The sequence below is a fragment of the Bacillus rossius genome, assembly GCF_032445375.1.
Source record: "Bacillus rossius redtenbacheri isolate Brsri chromosome 9 unlocalized genomic scaffold, Brsri_v3 Brsri_v3_scf9_1, whole genome shotgun sequence".
NCBI lineage: Eukaryota > Metazoa > Arthropoda > Insecta > Phasmatodea > Bacillidae > Bacillus > Bacillus rossius.
In genome coordinates, this window is record NW_026962012.1 from 6,869,255 (window position 1) to 6,892,105 (window position 22,851).

The 22,851-nt window shown below is 34.6% G+C and overlaps 1 protein-coding gene across 3 annotated transcripts in view; it reads right to left on the reverse strand.

The window, feature by feature from the left end:
- The window catches only part of LOC134542746 (eukaryotic translation initiation factor 4E type 2-like), a 55,396-nt gene that overhangs the window by 14,497 nt on the left and 18,048 nt on the right, over positions 1 to 22,851 (reverse strand). Inside the window, exons 6-7 of one of the 3 annotated variants that reach the window (XM_063387245.1) lie at positions 11,501 to 11,559; positions 9,151 to 9,503 (exon numbers count right to left, since the gene is read on the reverse strand). The exons of 1 other annotated variant lie outside the window; for it this stretch is intronic. In XM_063387245.1, coding sequence (XP_063243315.1) covers positions 9,502 to 9,503; positions 11,501 to 11,559 — 61 coding nt within the window. In that variant the 3' untranslated portion in view covers positions 9,151 to 9,501. Of the gene's footprint in view, positions 1 to 9,150; positions 9,504 to 11,500; positions 11,560 to 22,851 lie in introns of those variants that run through there. One more of the 3 variants, XM_063387247.1, reaches the window with a different exon arrangement.

A 22,851-nucleotide genomic window follows, 5' to 3' on the forward strand; every position in this document is an offset into this window, starting at 1 on the left:
TTTCTTGCCATGATTAGAAATGTAATTACAGTGACTTTGTGCATTTGAGAACATTGCAACTGCCAGTTAAGCAAAAACCCAACCCAATCCATGTACCAAATCAGTAGCTTTATTTTGTGACCACCTGCTAAATAACTATCTAGCAGCTCGGCTGTTTTCGACAAAGAATTAAATCTTTTCTCAAGTTAAGTATACATCTGGTAGGAAGATACATTTGAGAAATTCATGCCACAAAAAAGCCATCTTGTTTTTTCTCCCTTTACAACTTGCAAATAAAAAGAGATAGAAAAATATTGCCTATCATATTCAATCAAGAACCACCTTCTGGAAATGTATCAGCTATTATCGTCAGTAGAATATGAGCAAGGTTTGATTGTCATGTCGCTGCATATCATATTTAAATGTGTGTGTTGTGGCAAACGTAATTACTTTAGTGTGTAGAGATATTGAAGTGCTATTAGAGTGTGTTAATTGTTGCATTAAAAGTAATACAGTAGTACATACTTGCGATAGCACAAAAACATTTTGTGAATAAAATTATTTTTAAAAGATGTCAATAGAGCATGACACAAAATGTTACAAAACCAGACAAGCTGGACTCAGAATAAAAGGTGAAGCTTCTGGAAATCCAAGTAGACAAAGGTTACACGCGAAGAAAAAACCTTAAGCAGCATGCCAGAAAGAACGTAAATACTGGAGTTGGCTAAAAAATACTTCATGATAAGCAACATTTTCACGCCACACAGGACAAATCTTATGACCTCATTTGTAGCAATGATGAATCAGTCATGAACTTTAATAGCTAGATCCTGAAACGATAACGCCACGTTTCTCGACTTAAATGTGCGGGATGTTTGTCTTGGACCTTGTTTAAACATCAGTGTGTACTACAATTGGTTCATGTTGTACTGACATGGTCATAAAAAACATTTCTCCCTATTTATTCAGCTGTATGTGTCACTGACTTTACATTGCTATATACAAAATGGGATCATACAATGCAAAATGAGATATGATTCCATCATAACCATGTTTTTTTCTTGCAATCTATAGGCAAAGTTTGTCATAAAATATACAATACAGCAGAGTTCTACAGTTGTCACAGAACATATTACACTTAAGAGAATCAGGCCATTTGTAGTCCACCAAGTCTGGGCAGCGACCCGCCACACTTAACAGGAAGTCACTACCTCTTGATTTCTCAAGAGTTGTACTTGACTGCTTAATAAATTGAAATCTGCCAAGCTAACATATTCTAACAAAATTTCAATTTGCACATCACACTTTGGTGTATAAATGAGAACTGTGATTTTAAGTTATATAATGTCCACTTGCTTGTACCCAAGTTCCATCACAAACCAAAATGGCATAAAATTAAGTGCAAAGAGAATGAGCATTGAGGAGAAAGAGGTAGTTGTTGAGACACTAAAAGACCATTCAAGATACAAATTGTCTCGTAACAGTAAATATTCGTAATTGTTCCTCACTACTCAAAAGTTCGTCATGCCTTTTACAGATTGGAATAGGTATTCATACTGCAATGTTGACACTGTAATCCAATTTTGTTTATTAGTTAGCCTTTATATATGTGCTAAGTGTTACCTCTCAGGTATTTAATATTCTATCTTCTGACTGAGATTTCTCCTCCTTTAGATATTTCACACTTAAGATCAATAATTCCCTCCCTAAATTCAGTGCCTACATCATAAAATTAATTTATCGAAGCCAATATATTTTTCATTTCAAAATATACATCAAACATTAGCACCACTTGTATTAAAATAAACTCTAGACACAAAAATTATATTCAGTTTACTATCAGTTCAGTCTATGCATCTGCATTGAATGATACACAATAGAATATGGTACTACAATATTTTTGATACTTTTTAATATATTATGTACCAGTTTAATAAAAATAAAATCATTAATTTCACTTTCAGGTCATTCCGTTCAAATGTAGCCACAATCATCATAAAAATAAATTTTAAAAATGCAATGCTTTGATGTCCCTTCTAATTCAAATAAAAGAATGTATAATTTGATAAAAAAAAGTTCTTAAAACATAATATATCTACTTCCATAAAGCACAAAAACAAATTCTAATGTATGTTCTATGTTCTAAGCAATTTATTTATTTAATGAACGCTAAATATTGAGTTGCATACTTCATCATTAAGGGGCCTGCCTACATAGCCTTGAAATGCCCTGCCGCGCTCAAAAATTGTGTTTCTTCCACCAAGTGCCGTGGTAGTTCGAAGAAACATTCAAGCTTCCCCCCCCCCCCCCCCCCCTGCCCTGCTGTGTTATTCCGTATTTTACAGGTGGGGTAGGGGTGACTCGGCTTATCCCTCTTCTCCGGCCGTACACGACCTTCGTTCCATACTGCGAACGAAAAGGGGCAAGGGAATAACAAAAACTGGTGGCCAGTGTAGCGGTCCACGGCTGGAGTTCGCCTGTCTGCTACCCCACGGCTTTTAGTCCAGGAAACAAGGCACAAACATTGAAAAAATTTGTCCAAAACTGAATTTTTGCACAGTGGTAGAGTTGACTATGCTTAACAACATACCGAAATTTTACAGCATTAGACCTTGTGCGTGTCACCGAAAAAGTGCATTTAAGTTCTAGATGACAGCGACTTGCAGCAGTCCATTAAAATACTTCTTTTTCATACAGTTTATAACGTAGACTCTCCGTAAACTTATCAAAATAATCAGAAACGCTGTTTACACATTCGGGTTATAAATATTCCAAAGTATAATATTAAAAATAATATATACATTGATTATATCATAAAATACTTTTTTTATATCTGTCACCCTAATAAAAATATGATTTACACAAAGCTGAAAAGCCTAATGCGAAACATTTCCTTATAAATGTCTTTGTGTATCCTATTAGCTTTAAGGCCGTGTTTTTATAAAGAGTCTAGGTTAATAAGTTTGCGTTCTAGAGAGGCCCGAGTGTCGCAGCGTGTATCGTTCTGTGGCGCGGCGGTTGTAACTCTCTCAGCGGGCGCGACATAGCGTCACTAATTACACTTGGTCTTATTTATCTATTTTATACGATAGAGTGTATTTAATTTACATCTATATAGATATATACTTCTATTGGTCTTCCTTTATGAACGAGTCTTTATACAATATAAAAATCAACTCTTAAATGATTTCGGTTATAAATGTTTCAGTCGAAAACACTAAGAGACATGATTTCTATCTGTTGGTATATATTATATTTAAAAAAAAAATATTTTTTAAATTTAAAATTATATAAATAACAATTAATTATTGGTTATAATCCTAATTCATCATTTCATTTTCAACCAGACAATGCAAGATTTTTAACCAAGCCTTTATCCGAAAATGTGTTAAGTTTTTGAAATCTTAAAAAATTAGTTTGATGCTTCATAAAAAGTACGAAAATATAAATCGTCAAGTACCTACAAAGTCAGTTTTTTTCTATTTTATTATATCATTACTATAATTTAATTATTTTATCTAAAATAAATAAATCAAGGGGTCTATTGTAAAATATTTAGCATAAATGATTAAGCTATTTTAAGTTGAATTGTGTGCTGGCTAGCAGATTTCGTTAAATCTCTATAATTAGACCAGGAATTAAAGTATTCATTCTCAATACTTTTTCAAAAGCCGAATTTTTATACAGTGGTAGATTATACTATGCTTAATAACATACCAAAAGTTTACCGCTGTAGACCCTGTGCGTATCTTCAAAAACTTGCAGGTAAGTCCTAAATAATAGCTTCTTGAACGATGCACAATATTTTCAACCCATAAACGTTATTACTATTATAGACATTCAGTAAAAAAAAACATAATTAAAAGTATCTTTTTACGTAATAAAATTAAAAGTTAAAAGTTTGTATATGTTTTACTACACATGAAATTCTTTAATAATATTGGAAAAATATTTTTATCCAAATATATGAAGAATGGAATTATTTATTACAGTTATATAAATTGACTGACATGAAAATTAATATGAATAAATGTTATGTATTTTTTAAGCTTTAAATTGGTATATTTGTTAAGATAGTTGTATAATTGATTGACTGCAGAAGTGTTCTGAGTGTGGCACTGTGCATTGTACTGCGGCGATGTTGAAGTCGCTCGGGCCTGGACGATTTTCGTTCCTATGAATTGAAGCTTTTTAATGCATTGAAAAATGATTACAAAGCTGAAATTTCGTACAGTGGAAGGATAAACACATCTTAGTAACATATTAAAAGTTTACCGCCGCCAACCTTGAACGTCACACCAAAAAGTGCATTTAAGCCCAAAATGGTAATATTTTACAATGATCTACAAAAAAGCATTTCATAAATGCAATTTATGTAGTGTACTCTCAACATGAACAACAAAATAATGTAAAGACATTGCCCTACATGGTTAATGTGATAAAAATTACATAATTCTTAGATCTTTTTATAGACAATTAAAATCGTTAAAGTTAATAAAACCAGAATTATACTATTTAATTGAAAAATAAACACAAATTATAAATATGAAGAGTTCAATGGGAAAAAACGCTTTTATAAAAGTTGTTGCATATTTGTTTGCCTTTAAATTAGTGTATTTGTTTAGAGTCTGGTACAATTTATCTGACCACTGAAGCGTTCTGAGCTGCATAGTGTACCGCACTGCAGCTATGCTATGAGTCGCTCGCGCTGGGCACACTACGCAGCTCAGGATGCTCCAGCAGTCAGAAAAAATCATACCAGACTCATAAAATATATACCAATTTTACGCTTATGAAACACACAACGTTTATTTAATCAATTTTTACGTCGGGCTCTTCATATTTATGTAATTTGTACTTATATTTCCATGAAATTGAGTAAAATATGTTTTCTTAACTTCAATGATTTTAACTGTCTATTAATGATAAGATGTTACAACTTTGTGATTTTTATCACTGTAATTATATATGGCAATGTTTTTCGATTATTTTGGTGTCCATACTGAGAGTTAACTATCTATATTACATTATTGAAATGCATAATATTTTTGATCGTTGCAGAAAATATCATTTAGGACTTAACTGCACGTTGTTGGTGTGAAGCAAATGGTTAACGGCGGTGAACGTTTTATATATTACTAAGAATACGTTTTACTGCTTCTGTACCAAATTTCAGATTTGAGATAATCTTCCATACATTAAAAACCTTTGTTTTCTAACAGTGAAAATCGTCCCAGTCCGTGCGATTTTAGCACCGCCACAGTGTGGTACGCACACCACGCTCGGAACGCTTCTGCGGTCATGCCAGTTGTACCAGTATCTTACATAATATGCCAATTCAAAGTTTACGCAATTTACAACCACGTCTTTGAAATAATTTTTACGTCAAAGTCTGCAGGTTTATGTAATATATAGTTTCATTCCTTATACCTAAATTTTAATGAAAAATCCTTTTTCCTAATATTATTATAATATTGCATGTTTAGAAAAACATAAAGATATGTTTTTCAATTAGGTTTATAATGTGGAATTTTGTTATTTTAATATGGTTTTATTTACTGGATGTTTTATATAATAATGAAGTCTACGGAGTGCAATATTGTGGAACGCTCAAAAAATATTATTTAGGACTTTATTGCACGTTTTCGGTGTGACGCACAAGGATTACGGGGTGAACTTTTACATGTTATTAAAAAAAGACACTTGACTTAATTTCTGTGTGGGTAAAAAAATTCCAGAAATCTCGAATTCGTAAGAGCGAAATTCGTTCCTGCTCTTGCGACTGTAACACCGTAACCACGCAACATTATTTCGCTCGGAACGCTCTAGCATTGTAATAATTTACGCTAGCGTTTTCCAAAGTATGTTATTTTAAAGCTTAAGTAATACGCAAAAATGTTCATTTAAGAGGTTTTTACGTCAGACCATTCGTTCATATTATAATCAGTTTATTATATTCTTGATTGAGATAAAAAAACTCATTAAATTAATTGATTTATATCACACCTTTAATATTACCTTTCTGAATTTGTTTCAACGTGAATGTGTGTAATAGCATTTCCAGATTATTTTGATGATTTTACGGAGAGTCTACGTTTAAAACTATATGAATGGAATGTATTTTAATGGACTGCTGCAAGTCGCTGTCATCGAGGACTTAACTGCACTTTTTCCGTGATATGCACAATAACTACAGCGGTAAACTTTTGGTATGTTATTAAGCATAGTTGACTCTACCACTGTGCAAAAATTCAGCTTTGGAAAATTTTTTTCGAGGTTGTAACCTTTGTTTCCTGAACTGATTTACGCACTATGATGGACACTTAGTGAGCGTTCGTGTAATTAGATTTGACAGAAAATATAAGTTTTTTCCCAACGAACATTTTTTTGACTATTCATGTCACAGCTTTACTGTGTGAGAAATACAACTTTGCCAATATTATAAATAAGATATGTTGGGGAAAAATTAACATGTTTACGCCAAACAATTTCTGTTTTATGTTTATGGCTTCTTTGTTTATTTGTATAATATAATTTTGTATAATATGTGAATATTTGCAATAGTTAATATACTCATGCTTGGATTATAAATTTAGATAAGTTTTCCGAAAATCAGTATCTATAAATATGCTATTGAAAACAACCGATTGCAAGAAATACAAGCAACAGGATATTACTGGTTGTTCTAAACATTACAAACTATTTTCTTTAATTCGTTAAAAAATCTAGTGCCTAAAAATTAGTTAAACGGCCTAACTATGTATCTAGATATATTATGTATGATAAACCTGTCTGACAGATCATTGGCTGGAAAACATAGAAATCCCAGCTACAAATCTTCGTGGCTACAAAATAAGTAACTACTGCTGCATTCAAGTATATAAATGCGGAGGAGCTAATTTTTGTCACTTCTATATATTATCGATTATAAAAAATTCACTTCATGTGTACAGAGTTTATAATAATAAAAATTCTATTAATGATCTCACAATAGTAACTTGCTGTTCTACAAATCTAGATGAATATTTGTTTTCTATTGATGTCTATTGATGTCATAGAAAATTGTCTCAGTTACTAATTATGACATAGCAGCATAACTAGACATTACATTAGTAAACAAATTTTTAATACACATAATCCATATTCATTTTAACTGCCTTCTGTAAAATACAATATGAACAACACCAAAGCATAATGATTCTATGGAAATTATGTTTAACGATTTCCATTGTCAGCATTGTTTACATTTTGAATTATAGCTGTTCATTGAAAACTGTTAAACATGCACTACCAGAAACACAAGCTCAATTACTCAAGGTTTAAAAACGTCGCCTGGATCTCAAAAGACCTAACATACCAGGAAAGACATAACAATAATCCATACTCACTAAATTACGATAATCATTAGAATAATATATATACTAAAAGTGTTTGGAAGCAACAAAAAATTTTTTTATTTGAAATATGCTTGCTTAAGCTAATAAAATATGGAAATAAATTAAAACTAATAAATGAGCAAAAAACCATTATCCATAAATAAAATTATCAATAACTTTTGTGTAAGCTGAGCTCATTGTATGGTCTGTACGAAAAAAAAGAAACACAAAAAATGCCGTAATGACAGTCTGGGCCACTCATTACCAAACGTTTTCTTCTTCGTATTCTAGGTTTCGGATCGCGTCATTTACGCCGCTTTGAAACTGAATTTTGTTTACGTAGGATGTTTTGTTTGCAAATTTTCCGTGGGCTGTGCCTTGTTAAACTCGTGAATTATACCCCGTTTTCTGCCATCGCTATTCACATTTATTACTGACAAATCAAACCTTGTACAGATGCTTCATAACACTAAAAGGCTAATAGTTCCCTTAAATTAACACGCTCAAACACAATATTGGTAGTAAAACATTTAGCCCTAAATATATCCAAATATGGATTAAACTTTAGCTCTCAAGCAAAATCATCCTAGCTTATGCTGGGGCTTAGCCATGGTTACAACAAATCAATGCATTATTTTTTATACATTCAGGAAAATATGAGTACGTAATATCCCGAATAATTACATGAGAAATCTTCCACCGCATGATTTTCGTCACCAATTGATGCAAGTGTCGTTTCCTGGGCTTTATTATTCCTTTAGATTCTTAATTAGTAGGTACATTTGCTAAGTCTGCACACCAGTTAAAAAGCTAAGTTTATAAATAAATGAAAAAACTTTTTAAGAGAACATATTTTACTTTAATTTTCACAGAGTTTTTATGATAATCACAAGAAATTAGGATATTTTCTAAGATTCAGTAACATATCGTGACATTTCTTTAAAACGCTGGCCCTGTAGTACTGAGCCTAACTGACAGGGCAGACCCTTCCTCCTTCAGACGAACCCCACCGGAGCTCATACACACAAACAACCCAGATCGCGAAGGGAACTAAAGAGGACGCCAAGAAGGGGCGGAAGCAGAAACAGCCCCCCACCCCTCACCTAGTAGAGTGAGAGGTAGTTCTCTCACGCGCTTTGTCTGCGCGTATGGCGGGGTTTGGAGGGCGCCACAAGATGGTCAGCATATTCACACAAAACATGCGATAGGAAATCACAAATTTCTCGAAATTTAATGCTGTGACATGGTTCAAACTATATATGCGATGGATGACAAAAGAATGATACATGTTCCTACGGTGGTTTTCTTTAAAAATATTTAAAACCACGAGTTCTGTCTGCATCTTAAAATACGTTATTTTGACGTTTTCAGCATGCAATATTATTATGACATATGTTTTCTATATCGATGTAGACACCGCAGGGACATAGAATGTACTTTAATCTCTTTTATTTATATAACAAATTTGCACAGGTCAAACAGTTTCTTCATAAAAAGGAAACTGCTGAACGTCTACAACACATTTGATGTAACATGTAGGCGGGCCCCTTAAGAAAAAACTGTAAAAACCATAAATAGATGTGTTAAAAGATTTTTTTTTAAAATTCAGGTTTGGTGGTCAGCAACAGTGCGAACATGACTGGTTCTAATCAGTTCTTCCATTAAACTCATTATATAGCATATTAAATAGGATTTTGCTTAAACAATGTTGCTGATGAAACCCTGCAGTACATCGCTTTGCACTAAGGGGAAGTAATATTAATGAATAAGTCTGCATTCAACACACATGAAAAGATTTATATTTTTTTTAGACAGTTTGAATTCAGCCTTTATTACGTTTGTGAAAAACAATACATACATGCTTTTTGTTAATACAATCATTATTTTTTTCTTTGTTGTGCTACCTGTTCCCAGCTTCAGAAAGTTCTAAAAACCGTTGACAAAATGCTTTCACGTTTGTTGCTGCAAATAGGCACACACTGAAGGCAAAGTACCGTCCTCCACCGACCCCACTTCAAGCACTGAAGATTCAAGATTGCTTGAGAAATCACTCCTTTAGCAAAGGTGAAGGTGGACCATGCGGTTGTGAGACTATAGGCAGTCATCCCTCTTATATCTCAGGATTTCACTGGCGGACCTTTCAATGCTCTAGAAAAAGAAAGTTGTGTTACTGTTCTCCCTGTAACTGTTAAGAAATTTTTAATCTAATGTTACCAAAAATGTTTTTTTTTTCCAACTAACTGCCTCTATTCAAGTATTACCTATGTTAAGTCACCATTTAATAGATCAGGTTGGCTCATAAATAATCATATGGTTAAAACTTATTACATAGTACTCTCAGCTACCACAGTTCAAGTAAATAGTTACATACGATCCAAACACAACCCTGTTAGAACGGCTCAGGATTTTCCAACAATTCAAAACATAATGTAAAGTAAATATGAATTGCAACTGGAGCAAAATAGCATGAACACCGCCATACAAACGTACTGTAGGTTTGCCATGTAATAACTCTTGCATTTGTCACTCTCTGTGATACGTTTCTCGCAGAGACCTAGTGTTTTAGTATCAGTTTGCACACTTCTGATGTTCAGAGAACTCCTCACTTTTTTTACCTCTACAGCCCCAGACGTAGCAAAGCAGCACAGAGGTAAGACACTGGACTACCAATTCCGAAGTACCCGGGTTTGAAACCCGGCCTGGCCATCTTGTTTCCCTAATTGACTCCAAGCAATTTCTGGGAGGTTTCCTCAACACAGGCCATGGCCAATACCTCCCCAATATCTGCAATTTGTAATGTTTGTTCTGTGTTCCATCTCCAATGACCTCACTGCTGTCACTTTATTCCCAATAAAAATAAAATTAATTACTGCCTCAATGTTGGTCCTTACAAACAATTGGAGCCTCTCACATCCCACGCAATTGCTTCCTTTCTCAGTCTGCATGTTCATCTTAGTTGTAAATATTTGGAACACAAATTAAATTTTGTTTGTATAAGAAAGATAATATCTTAATAACTTACAGTTTACAAATAAGTTATTATTTATACTAAAGACAATAAAACAGCATTTACATTAAAACAACATAGTGGCAAATCTTTTCCATTATTTCCAACAGTTTTTGTAACATATGTAAAAAAAAAGTAAAAAAAAAAAACTAATAATATAGGCCAAAATTATATTTTAAGCTGCACAAAAATTACTTTGTGATAAAGGTCTCTCCCATGTAACAAGTGTGGAAGTGAAGTAAGGTTTTTAATTGAAAATAAGTGCACTCATTATATTATGTGCAAACAAATTAATAAAGCAATATAGTAGCTGAATACAACATGTAGAAACCAACCACAAATGAAATGTACTAAAGCTTATTGCACACCTTAAGTGTAGTAACATCTAAATTTCTCTTAAGCAGCCTATTTCAAACAAACTTGGTAACAATAAGAACTCACAAATAACTACCGCTACCAGTCAATATGATTTTTTAAAACAGCCAAAATTTTATCATGATCATGTATTCAAAGATTAACTGAGCTGTAGTGAATTCAACATTTAGTGAACACTGATAAAAGATGGATGATAATTGATTAATTTAATTCAACTGCAGCGGTGAATTTTGAACTCAATGCTGTAGCACCTGACCTCTGCAAACAGACCTCCTGTTTGGTCAGACCCTAAACTTGTTGTGGACACCCAAAAGGACCAATTAAGGCTCAGAAACAATTGGCAAGATATCTCTGCCCTCGACAATAGACACGAGGACTTGCACAACATTGATAATAACTCAAAACAGAAATGTTCCCAGTCCAGAAGCCAAAAAAATGTTTTAAATTGTGGTACCAACAAAAGCTCTAAAATATAGTTATTAATTTTCTGGAGTGTTGTGTGTGTGTGTGTTAGTCATTCAAGCTTCATTAAGGATTTAACTATTTTTCCAGATATTAAATATTTTCCTTATTTTTTTTTTTTTTGTGATTTATTTTGTTCACTAAGTTCTCTAAGAGATTACAAAAATGTTTTAATTCTGATGCAGGGAACTAAAAGTAATAAATTTTTTTTGGGGGGGAAATACATTTTTAGTGTTTTTTAAACAACCTTTCATCAGATAAATATATGTAAAATATAAATTCTAAATTACTTAATACTCACAAATATTTGCAAACATTCTATTCACATTTGATTGCAACAAAGATGATATTCGTACAGCCCTAGAAATATATATCATATACATTTAGTACACACACATAAAAAAAGTCCTTAATACATAAATAATCAATTTCAACCACTTAATGACAATTTGTTAGTATGGTGACATGTAATTAATTGTAAATAACTAAAACTCGCCATGCTGATGATTAAGGCAAAAGCCAACATACAACAAAGTACAGGCTTTTCAGATTTCACTTAATCTGGTGCCCACATACTGTGTGTTAAATGATAAAGGAAAGAAGTATGAGAAATATAATTCAGTCATTTTCCTTCCATTTTCAAACCAAAATTTTACATAAAGGCACAAATAAAAGTACTATTTTTTTTATTTAGCATGCAATGAACTAATTTCTCCAATAAACAGTCCTATATTACAGACCGTAAAAAAAAATTATTATGAGAACAAATGGTTCACTAGATTAATCTCCCGATAGCTAAAAAAATTAATTAATCCTATGAGAGTTCTGCATTAGAGACAAATGTTATGTGTATACATACATAAAAAAGGACTTTAAAATATCACATAATTGAAAGCCTTAATTATGCATGAGTGGGTTATTTTGAAGACTAATTTGATTGTAAACAAATATAATGTGATGTATTTATAAAATAAAGACAAATAAATATTGAGATACTAAAATGGCTCATTTAACTTCATGCTCATTTGACAATACAGTCAAACCTCTATCTATCGTTTTTCAGGGGACCAACAAAAAAATTCAGTAGATGCGGACATTCAATAGATGTGGACTTCACTCTAAGAATTTAAAAAAAATATTTCAACCTCAAAATTAGTGTCAGAAATATATCAGTTACATGTCATTAAAGTTAAATCAGTTGAAAAATAAATAAAAATGGAAGTATTTTACTTAATTTAATTTACACTTGCAAAAAAAAAAAACATACGCACTATAAATCTACATGGAAATTAAAGTCTTTTTCAATATCCTGAAGTCTGAAATAGGTATGTTTACTCATGTCATAAAATGTAGAGCTGTACTGAAGAAGCCGATTTTGCCAATATTAAGTTGAATCGGCATTTCTGCCGACTTCAGATACGCTTGTTAATTTTCGGCCGATATTACTGAAAAACGAGAGAGACTGCCATAACCTAAAAATCCACAATTACCCTTTTCACTTTTCGTAGTAGTACTGCATTCTTTCAGATCGCATTATTTCTTCGCAACATGTGCCAAACGTACATATAAAAATTTAACATCCTATTTTTCAATAAATTCTTTAATTTTAATATGTCATAAATAAATACATTACCGTCACGGTAAATATACATCTCGGTTGTTACGGTAACTGTAGTGCAAATGTGGTAGCTATCGTGCTTCTGTGGTAATTATGGTATCGACAAAGAATCTTTAGTTCTTTTTATGGTAATTATCTTAGGATAACAATTGGGTTTGTACTGTAGTTATGGTACATCATCCAATTTATTCGTAAGTTGTTGTTCATTTGTCTTTTCTTCATATTTACGTGCTCCATTACTTGGCTGCAGATTTAAGGTGATTTTTACCACCATATACTATCGTTACTGTTTTTATGACGGTTTCTTACTAAGAAATGTATATTTCTGCAAAATCTTTATGGTTAAACGATCATCTATTATAATTTATAGTGACGGGACCACATATTTTGAACGATCAATGCGGACAAAACGATAATTCGAACATCGGTACAAGCGGACTTTTTTAACCTTAGTTGTATGGCAATTTTGCCGGGACCGTAGAGAGTATACGATAAACACGGACAATCGATACATGCGAGTTCGATAGATAGAGGTTTGACTGTATATTAAATTTAAATACCTATGCATTACAAAAATGTTGCTGTCAAGTAAATTTATCCTTTGTTTCAAAGCTCTTGAATTATGTGACACAATCCAGGAAATAACATTTTTTCCAAATGTTAGTGAATTAAACATGTCCTGTAGTCCCTGCAGAAGTGAGGTGCCTGGGTTGGTGGCTAGGTTATGCTGGCAATGATTATAGTCAAAATGAGTCTGTGTCATTGACTGATTAAATAATATGACTTTACTATAACTCTATCCCTTGTAAATAATGTTTTATGGGGGTCTGCGAAGCTTCAGAAGATCAAAGTCAAATCAAAGACTTATTGGCTTTGAGTTAGAAAAAAGTCCAATCTAAAGTGGTTGTTCAGGAACATAACTACATGTGTATGGAATGCATTAACCGCTAACAGCTTTTTTAAAGACAGAGAAATAAATAACGATGTTAAAAACCAGATTGGAACTGTCTGCATACTGATAAGGATAAAATGCACGACTGTAAAAAAAAGCACAAAATATAGGTGTGGAGTTGACCAATTTCAGGCCTCCTCAATCCAGATTGTTGGTAAATAAAAGGTATGAGATTAATTTCAATATATTTTAGTAAATATATTTAATTTCCTCTTATATTTAATCAACATCTGAGATAGTAGAAAAACAGCATGCAGAATTATTTGTAAGCAGCTTCACCCGGTGATCAGGTTCGTTTCATTAAAACACGGCAAAGAGAAGAAGAAAAAAACTTGTATGGATGGGGATGGAAAACATTAGGCCATGAAGGTACAGCATTAGTACTCAGCAACCATGGCATACCGTGACATGGTTTTAATGGTAGATAACACACAGTGGCTTGACTGGATGTGGGTACACCCACATCTCCCTAGCATAGTATCTCCCCCCAACAATGTTTATCTTTTGATAGCTAAGGTAATTACGTATCTTTTCCTGCCCAACTGACAAAGAAAAAGGTCACCTTAACGGCACGTTGGCACCTTTTTCTTAAGCACCATACATTGGAGAGGAGATGTTCTAAGCTTATACTATTTTTTTTTCCTGCACATCAATTAGATAATAAAAAAAAATTCATGCTATGTAATCTATGTTAATAAAGGAAAGAGTTTGTCTGCCTGTAGTTCGCATAGCACTGAGACAGTGAGGCCTGACATGCGGATTCTCAAGGAGGGGCCATTTGTACTCTGAAGCGAATGTTTCCGAAATTCATCTTAGTTCTCTTTATAGTCTTTTTATATTTTTGTTTCATGATTTGGTAATGAAACTTAAATTTGTTTTATTTTTCATTCGAGGCATGGCAGTGGCGTACCCACAAGGTGGGGCATGTTTAAGACCTAATAAGGAGTGTGATAGACTTCCGAAGCGAAGCGAGGGTACATCAGCTGGTATCCAGTAAATACCTTTTAAAAAGTTTCTCAAGGTACTTAGAAATTTAGATTTATTAACAGGGAAATTTTATTAAAAGTACAAGACTGTATCTATTTATAGATCCAAAGGTTAATTTTTTGAATTATTATTTTCCTAAATGGTATCTATTTACTGTACTTGCTTTTATCTTTCATTCATTTTTTTTTATCACCTATAAGATTTTATGGTTTTATTTTTAGTCCAATTTCATTTTTAAATACTTACTACACCAGAATAGTGGTAAAATTTACATGCTGCATTTTTACGATAAAATAATTTGTAATAATATGGTCTAAAATAGATACATTCAGACCAATAAAAATAAATTAGCGAGCATTGTGGTCTAAAAATAATTCAATAAGAGATCCACAACAATAGAAATACATAAAATTAATTTTTCTGATCCATACACTTTGATACAACTTTTTGTCCAGAAATAATGACATTCCTTAAAAGTTTACTTTTTATGATTTGTATTATGATTTTGTTAAATACTTCTTAATTGTAATTCCATAACATAAATTGCATTCTGGTGCTTTATGATGTATTAACATGCATTTCAATGTTATGCGGTGTATCAACATATTATCGCAATTCACCAAATAATCTTGTCCCTACCTATAGAATAAGTTTTAATTTTTTGGGACCTGGCAATAAAAACAGTTGGAAATGAATACAGTAAACTGCTTACGTTGATTCCTGTAAACAGCCAGATGTTCCTTCTAACCAGAGAGACAAACTAATTTTTTTTCTCTCTCTCTCTGCAGGTATTATGCAAAAATCATGTGCTACAAAAAATATGATGCAAGGATAGTTAAAGGTTAAAATAAACTTTTTTCCCTCCACAGAAAATAAAAATTTATGCTTCTATAATTTTACATATAATAGTCTAAGAGTGCTATCATAAAAATATTATTTACATCTCAATAAATGTTTTAGCAACCTGCTCAGAAAATAAATGATGAGGGTTAAAATAATGTGTATAGAAAACAAACAAATCAATCAGAAATGTTGATGTTAAGCCTGCAAAGCCCGGTTATGATTTAAGTTGTGTTTATTATCTAAATGTAAACCTGACATTGCTACATGTATATTTATATATTAATTTAATGTTCTCTGTTGTTTTTATTATAGTCAACTTTTCACAAGAGGTACATTAAATTGTAACGTTGCAAGAAACCTGCCCTCCTAGCTAAATATTTTTCTTTTAAACTTCTTTTTTGTATATGTAAGTATTAATAAGTCCAGGGGCGTAGGAAACGGGGGGGGGGGGGGGGGACAGGGGGGACGTGTCCCCCTGAACTTTTTGGGTGGAGGGGACTGTCCCCCCCAACTTTCTAGACCGTGATATTTTTATTTTATAATATTATTCTGCCCAACTTTATTTGTAATTTCTTCACTCATCAAATTTTATCTTAAGGAAACAATAATAATTTTAACATCGATGTATCCAATGGTTAGATACAAAAACTGCTTAAAAAGTTTTTTTTTTGCACTTTTAAAATCAAAATTTTCCGTTGGAGGACCCCCGGACCCCCTGTCTTAGTAAGAGGGGAATGGGTATACATGACATCAAAATCATTATTTGTCCCCCCCAACTTTATGAACACAGCTACGCCAATGAATAAGTCAATGTTTTTTGAGTGGTGTATATGTTATGAAACAGTATAATCAGATGTTATGGCTATTAATATATGTTATTTGCACGTGCTATGTGTGTTAAGAATGTCCCTGGTATTTTAACAGACATTTTAAATCATCAGTATTTTTTATGTAATTATTCACAAATAAGTCACTGTACTAGATTTTTGCCTATTTTGGCCTATTTTTTCAGGTTTTTTCTAAATAAGTTTAATTTTGTAAAGTAATTTGTATTATTATTGCTGGTACATAAGGTTCTTGAACAACGGATTTGGTGTGGTATGTATTAGAGAGAGGCATAAGAGGCCTGTAAGTGAAAGTGAGAAAGAAACAGTGATTCCCCGCCAACAAAGATAAAAGCTGGGACTCACCACTGGTCGTGGGAACTGTGTGATAACTGCTGTCTCACTGTGTGGCAGAGAGAAGGAGAATGTAAAGTCCCTGGCTCTATGGATAGAAAACTGTTTTCAATGTGTGTTCTATTTTCCTATTGGCTTGTGATCTGTAGTGTGAATGAAGCGTGCGTGTGATTGGTCGGTGAGGTCATGTGACTTCTCCTCCCTGCGTGGAGGAAACGGTGGCATGAATTAACCAGTCGTCCGTCGAACGCTTGAGACACTTCTGGTGTCTCAGGTTATTATGTTTAATTTTAATTTTAACGTAATTTTTTTTAGGTAATGTTTTCATATTTATTTATATATACGTCTTTACTAGTTTTAGTTAAAATTAATCAAAGACTGTGGTTTTCCGTGCGGCCATTTACCTCTGCTGAATGGACTTGTCCGCGTAAGAAAGAGGGGGAATTAGCGGAGGGAGGTGGATGACGTCACGGGAGTGTGACGTATGCGGGGAGCGGACTGTTTGGACTCTAGGCAGAGAGAAGCTTGCGGGCGTTGACCGACGGCGGGTCAGTTGTGAATATGGGTTCCCAGGGTAACTCCGTGCAAGGGAGTTGGGACACGACCCACACATCGTTTTGAAATGTTAACCCTGGAGACTGCTACGCGGAGTTATCGTTGCCGCGGCCCGCATCAGCTGCATTATATTTTTTATAATTTGGAATGAACTGCAACGTATTTCCCATCAACGATTTTAAACTTTTCATTTGGTGTGGACCCCCCCTCCCCCCCCCCTCCTCACGCGTGTTGAAGCACGGACTTAGACTTATGCGAAGGCAAGGCTTTTGTGCCGCAGGTAACGTGATCGCTACGGCCGGGCGTCACGTATAGGATTTGTAAATTTTATGTTGTTTTTATGTGTTTTATTCCACTTTTTTTAGTTCATGTATTATAATTTATCCGGAATAAATTTAAATGTTTGCTTATAAAGTAATTGGTATGAACGCTGCAATAACCTACTGCATACATAATCAAACTTTTAATTTAGTTTTGCGTCTCTACCGTGTTTACGCAACTAGCCTTGGCGAAGTCAAGGTTAGCTGGGTTGAAAAACAATGATTGTAACTGGTGGTGCAGGTAGAGATGGACGTGGGCTGTTCGCCCCCGCACGGGGTAATTTTACACCCACAAGTGCGCCACTCTGCTTTTAGAGTTGCAGTGGTTATTGCAGCTGCAGTAGTTTTACATTTGTCATTGATTCGGTCCACCCTAGACATGGCAAACAGCTGGGTATTCAACTTAGAAAGGGAGCAGTTAATTGCCAATTTGCATGCCGCAGGGCGGATGGTAGAGAACAATGATGACGTGCACTTACTACGTCTTAAATTAGTCGAATACATCAACGGGAGAGACGAGTGGTCATTTGTGGAAAGCCCTGAGAATGCTCGTAAACAGGATTTGGCAGCCGATGTACTGGCAACTATTGGTGTCAACATTTTGAAAAATTTTCCGTGATTAGAGGCAAATAATGGTGATGAGTTGAGGAAAATATTGCTTGAAGTCGAAATGTTGAATGATACAAAAATTTTTTGTGATGATTATAGTATGTTGAGGTGTCTTTTGGGGAAAAGTACCGGCATAATGAGGGAAATTATTGCGCGTGGATTGGTAGAAAAGCGTAGTTGGGAGCAAGTTCGTGAGATGTTGTGGGAGAATTTGTGCCCGAGGAGAGTTAAATTTGGTTTGATACACGAGTATGTGAGTCGTTTTCAGAAGCATGGAGAAAGTACTGCGCACTTCGTGGTCAATGTCATTAGGCACATAAAAATATTTGGAGTGAGATTTTTGGATCACGAAGTTATTTCTATGATTATTGAAAATATGGCCCCTGAAATACGAGTGGAATGTTCGTTTGTTAAGAGGCCGGAAAGTATTTCGGGATTAATGGACTGGGCGGTGGAAGTGGATAATGTAAATTATGCTAGCAAGCAGTCCAGCGAAGGGGAAGTTAGTGCGGCCGCTCAGGAAATAGAAACCGGGAATGCCTTAATGGAGGTGGGAGGCGAAAATAGGGGTATAGAACTTTCTAGTGGAAGGTCCATTGAGGAAAATTCCCAGTTTAAGGCGACACCCTTAATATGCGATTTTTGTAAGAAAAAAGGTCATATAAGAGATACGTGTTTTCGTAGGAATGGTTATGTGGGTAATTCTAATAAAATTTGTTTTTGTTGTGGTAACACGGGACATGTACAAAAATGGTGTAAGCAATGGAGGAGTGGTAAGAAGCGTTGCGGGTTCTGTGGTAAAGGTGGTCATTTAACGAGTAGATTTTGGCAGAAGATGAAACTTAATCATTTTCGATTTAAAGATAAGCACCATATGTTAGTGATGCGAAGTGGAAATAATTTATGTGTGGAGGTAGAAGTGGGTAAGAATACTGTCAAAGCCCTTGTAGATACCGGAGCGAGTAAGAGTTTCGTGAGCGAAGAATTTTTTGAGCAATGCCTGAAACAAGGGAAACGAGTTGGGCATATTTTAGAGAGAGGGGAAGGTATACAGGTGCAAACAGCTGACGGGAAAATTCATAAGAGTGTTGTGAAAGTAATTATGCATATAAAAGTGGATAAATTCTCGTGGTATCGGGAATTTTATGTGATTTCTAATTTGGTGTATAATATGATATTGGGAATTGATTTTTTGAGTGATACTCGAGCGGTTATTGATTGCCGGACTCGAATGTTAAGTTTCGGTTTTGCACCAAAGTATCGTATTGGATTGGAAAAACCCCAGGGTAGCGAACAGGTAATTTGTGGAGGGATAGAGGGGTGCTGAGAAAGGTTGAGTATAAGCGAAGTTGAGAAAATTCAGGGAGTGATTGATGAATTTCAGGATGTCATTACCAAAAGAGTAGGTAAATGTGTTTTGGACCCCTATAAAATTCAGTTGACAGACGATATCCCCATTAAATGCGTACCATACCAGTGTTCGCCCCCAAAAATGAAAGCCTTTAGGGAAATTATTCAGGATTTGCATGCAAAAAGAAGGTATAATAACTGCCTCAAAGTCAAATTATGCATCACCCACATTTTTAGTAAAGAAGAAGAAAGCTGGCGAATTTCGTATTGTTTTGGACTACTGTCTTTTGAATCAGAAGATTAGGCTTGATCCGTTCCCATAACCAAAAATAGATACTATTTTTCAATACCTAGGAAAGGCTAAGTTTTTTACCATCTTGGACCTAAATGCTGCATTCCACCAATGTATTTTAGATGAATCAAGCCAAATATATACTGGTTTCGTCACCCCTTGGGGACATTATGAGTGGACCCGCGTGCCGTTTGGGGTGAATTTTGGGGCACAATGCCTGTCAAGAATCTTAGGAAAAATTTTGCAGGACGTGCAATACAAGTTTGCTCTGAATTTTTTGGATGATATTTGCGTGTATTCAAATAGTTTGGAGGAGCACATTGAGCATTTACGCATAGTGTTAGGTAAATTGAGAGAGGCTGGGTTTACCCTAAATCCTGAAAAAATTTGTTGGGCAAAGCAGCAAATACACTTTTTAGGTTTCATTATTGGTGAGGGTAAATTAGTGATGGATCCTTTGAAAATCTCGCCTATTGTCAGTTATCCTCCTCCAAAAAATGTTAAAGGGGTTATGAGATTTTTGGGGATGATTGGGTTTTTTAGCCGGTTCATCCCGAATTATTCGGAACTTTGTGCCCCCTTAAATAACTTAAAAAAGAAAGGGATATCCTTTGAGTGGGGGGAGGAACAAGAAAAGGCGTTTAAAACACTCAAAATAGCAATTTCAAGCCCGCCTGTTTTATCCTTGCCCGATTTTGAAAAGACGTTTGTGGTGCAGGTTGATGCCTCAAGTTTGGCTTTGGGAGGAGTATTATTGCAGGAAGGCCCCCTGGGAATGCAACCTATAATGTACATCAGTCGTACCCTAAACCAACATGAACAGAAGTACAGCGTGTATGAAAAGGAGGCGCTGGCCTGTATTTATGCCTTGGAGAGATTAGAGACGTTTTTAGAGCACGCAGAGTTTGATTTGTGCACCGACCATCAGGCATTGACGTGGCTGTTTACCCACCCCCGTCAGTTGGGTAAGATTGGGAGGTGGGTAATGCGCTTAAGTAGATTTAATTTTAAAATCAAGCATGTCAAAGGATCTGAGAATGTGGTAGCGGATGCGCTATCGCGTATGTATAATGCCGAGGAGATTGAAGAAGTAGGTGAAAGGTTAGACGAAGAGAGTGAGGAGAATTTTGATGGTTGTAATGTATTAGGAAATTTCCCAGAGGGTTTTGTCGATTTAAAGGAATGGCAAGATAAAGATGAGGAGGTAGGAAAAATCCGGGAAAATATTCAAATCCCCCAATACAAAAATTTTGAGATTCATAATGAAAAACTGCACTACAGTAAAGGGGGGAAGAGAAGGTTGTATGTGCCACGTGCGTTGGTCAATATGTTGATGCGTTATTTCCATGACTCGCAAGTTGGAGCTCACAACGGTGTCGAAAAAACCTTAGACAAAATTTCTGATAATTTTTATTGGCCTACCATTAAAGAGGACGTAAGAAAATATGTTAAAGGATGTGTCTCCTGCCAGTTGGCGAAACAACCTCAAATTGTAAAGTTGGGTACCATAGTGTGGAAAGTATTACGCGCCCCTGGCAGAGGGTATTTTTAGATGTTTTCGGTCCTTTACCCAGGTCGACGAAAGGGAATAGTTGTTTGTTAATTTTGGTTGATGGTTTAAGTAAATATTGCGTATTTTTGCCGTTGAGGGATATGAAAAGTAGCCAGATTATAAAAGCCCTTGTGGAGAAGGTGTGGAGTTTGTTTGGTGGGCCCGAACAGGTTGTAACGGATAACGCCAGTTATTTTTGTAGTCAGCTGTTTCAAAGCATGTGTCTTAATTGGGGTATTAAACACATTAAAACGAGTCCTTATTATCCGAACCCAAATCTTGTTGAAAGAGTAAATAAAAATGTGAAAATAGCAATGACCATCTTTAGTGAGAAAGACCATCAAAAATGGGATGAGCCTTTAATTTTTTTAAATATGGCTTTTAATATGACCAAGCATGGGGCTACTGGATTTACGCCGGCGTTAATATTCTTGGGGCGAGACATCTGCCATCCCCTATTAAATGTGTGGGGCATTTCGCCGGAGAATTTGTTAATTCATAGCCCGCGTAAGTTGGAAGAAGTGTGGGTAGATGTCGCGATGAATTTGGAAAAGAGTAAGGAGGTAGTTAGGGGTCAATACAATAAAGGGCGGTTGCCAAATCCGTTTACAGTAAACCAGGAAGTTTTGTGTAGGGAGCACCATCTTAGCGATAAAGGAAAGCGTAAGACGGCGAAATTGATGTATGCCTTTGGGGGTCCTTATGTTATTAAGAAATTTTTGGGGCCCGTTACCGTTTTGTTAGAAGAATGTGGGAACCATTTTCGGGTGAAAAAGGCTCACCTTTCGCAGTTGAAGCCCTATTGTCAGGGGTAGTCCGAATGTAAATTGGTTTCTAATTGATATAAAGGAGTTGTGATGTAAATAAGTGAGAAAATTCATATACTTTCATATCTATATTTATATTTAAATTATGATTGTAAGAATATATTTCGTAATTTTTGAAAGTGTTTTAGCGAGTCTTTTATATTTTATTTACATATTGTAATGTTTGCCGTAATTTTTGCAGGTAGCTGGATTTTTGGACTCTAATAAATTTAGTATGTATTAGACATTTATCTAAGTTACCTATAGCCGTTTGTGGAAAATTTGTTTTGGAAAGAAAGTTTCATGGCCGCTGTATTTTTTTTTTAAATGGTTAAATTTACATCCAGGATTAAATTATTTTAGTTTACTTTAATTTTCTTTGTAAAACCTTTGGAGAGTTTAGCTATGGGTCGCGCTTTACAGTTAGTGTTTAGTGCTATTTCGAGTTTGCTATCTGTGTCTTAGTTTTGTGTTTTTCTCTTTCCCGGCTCTTTTGAGTCTTTCTTACTTCGTCTTCTACGTGTTGCTTTAAGTGTTACTTACTTTACGCGGACCTAATAGTTAGATAACTCAAAGGGGTAATATATTTT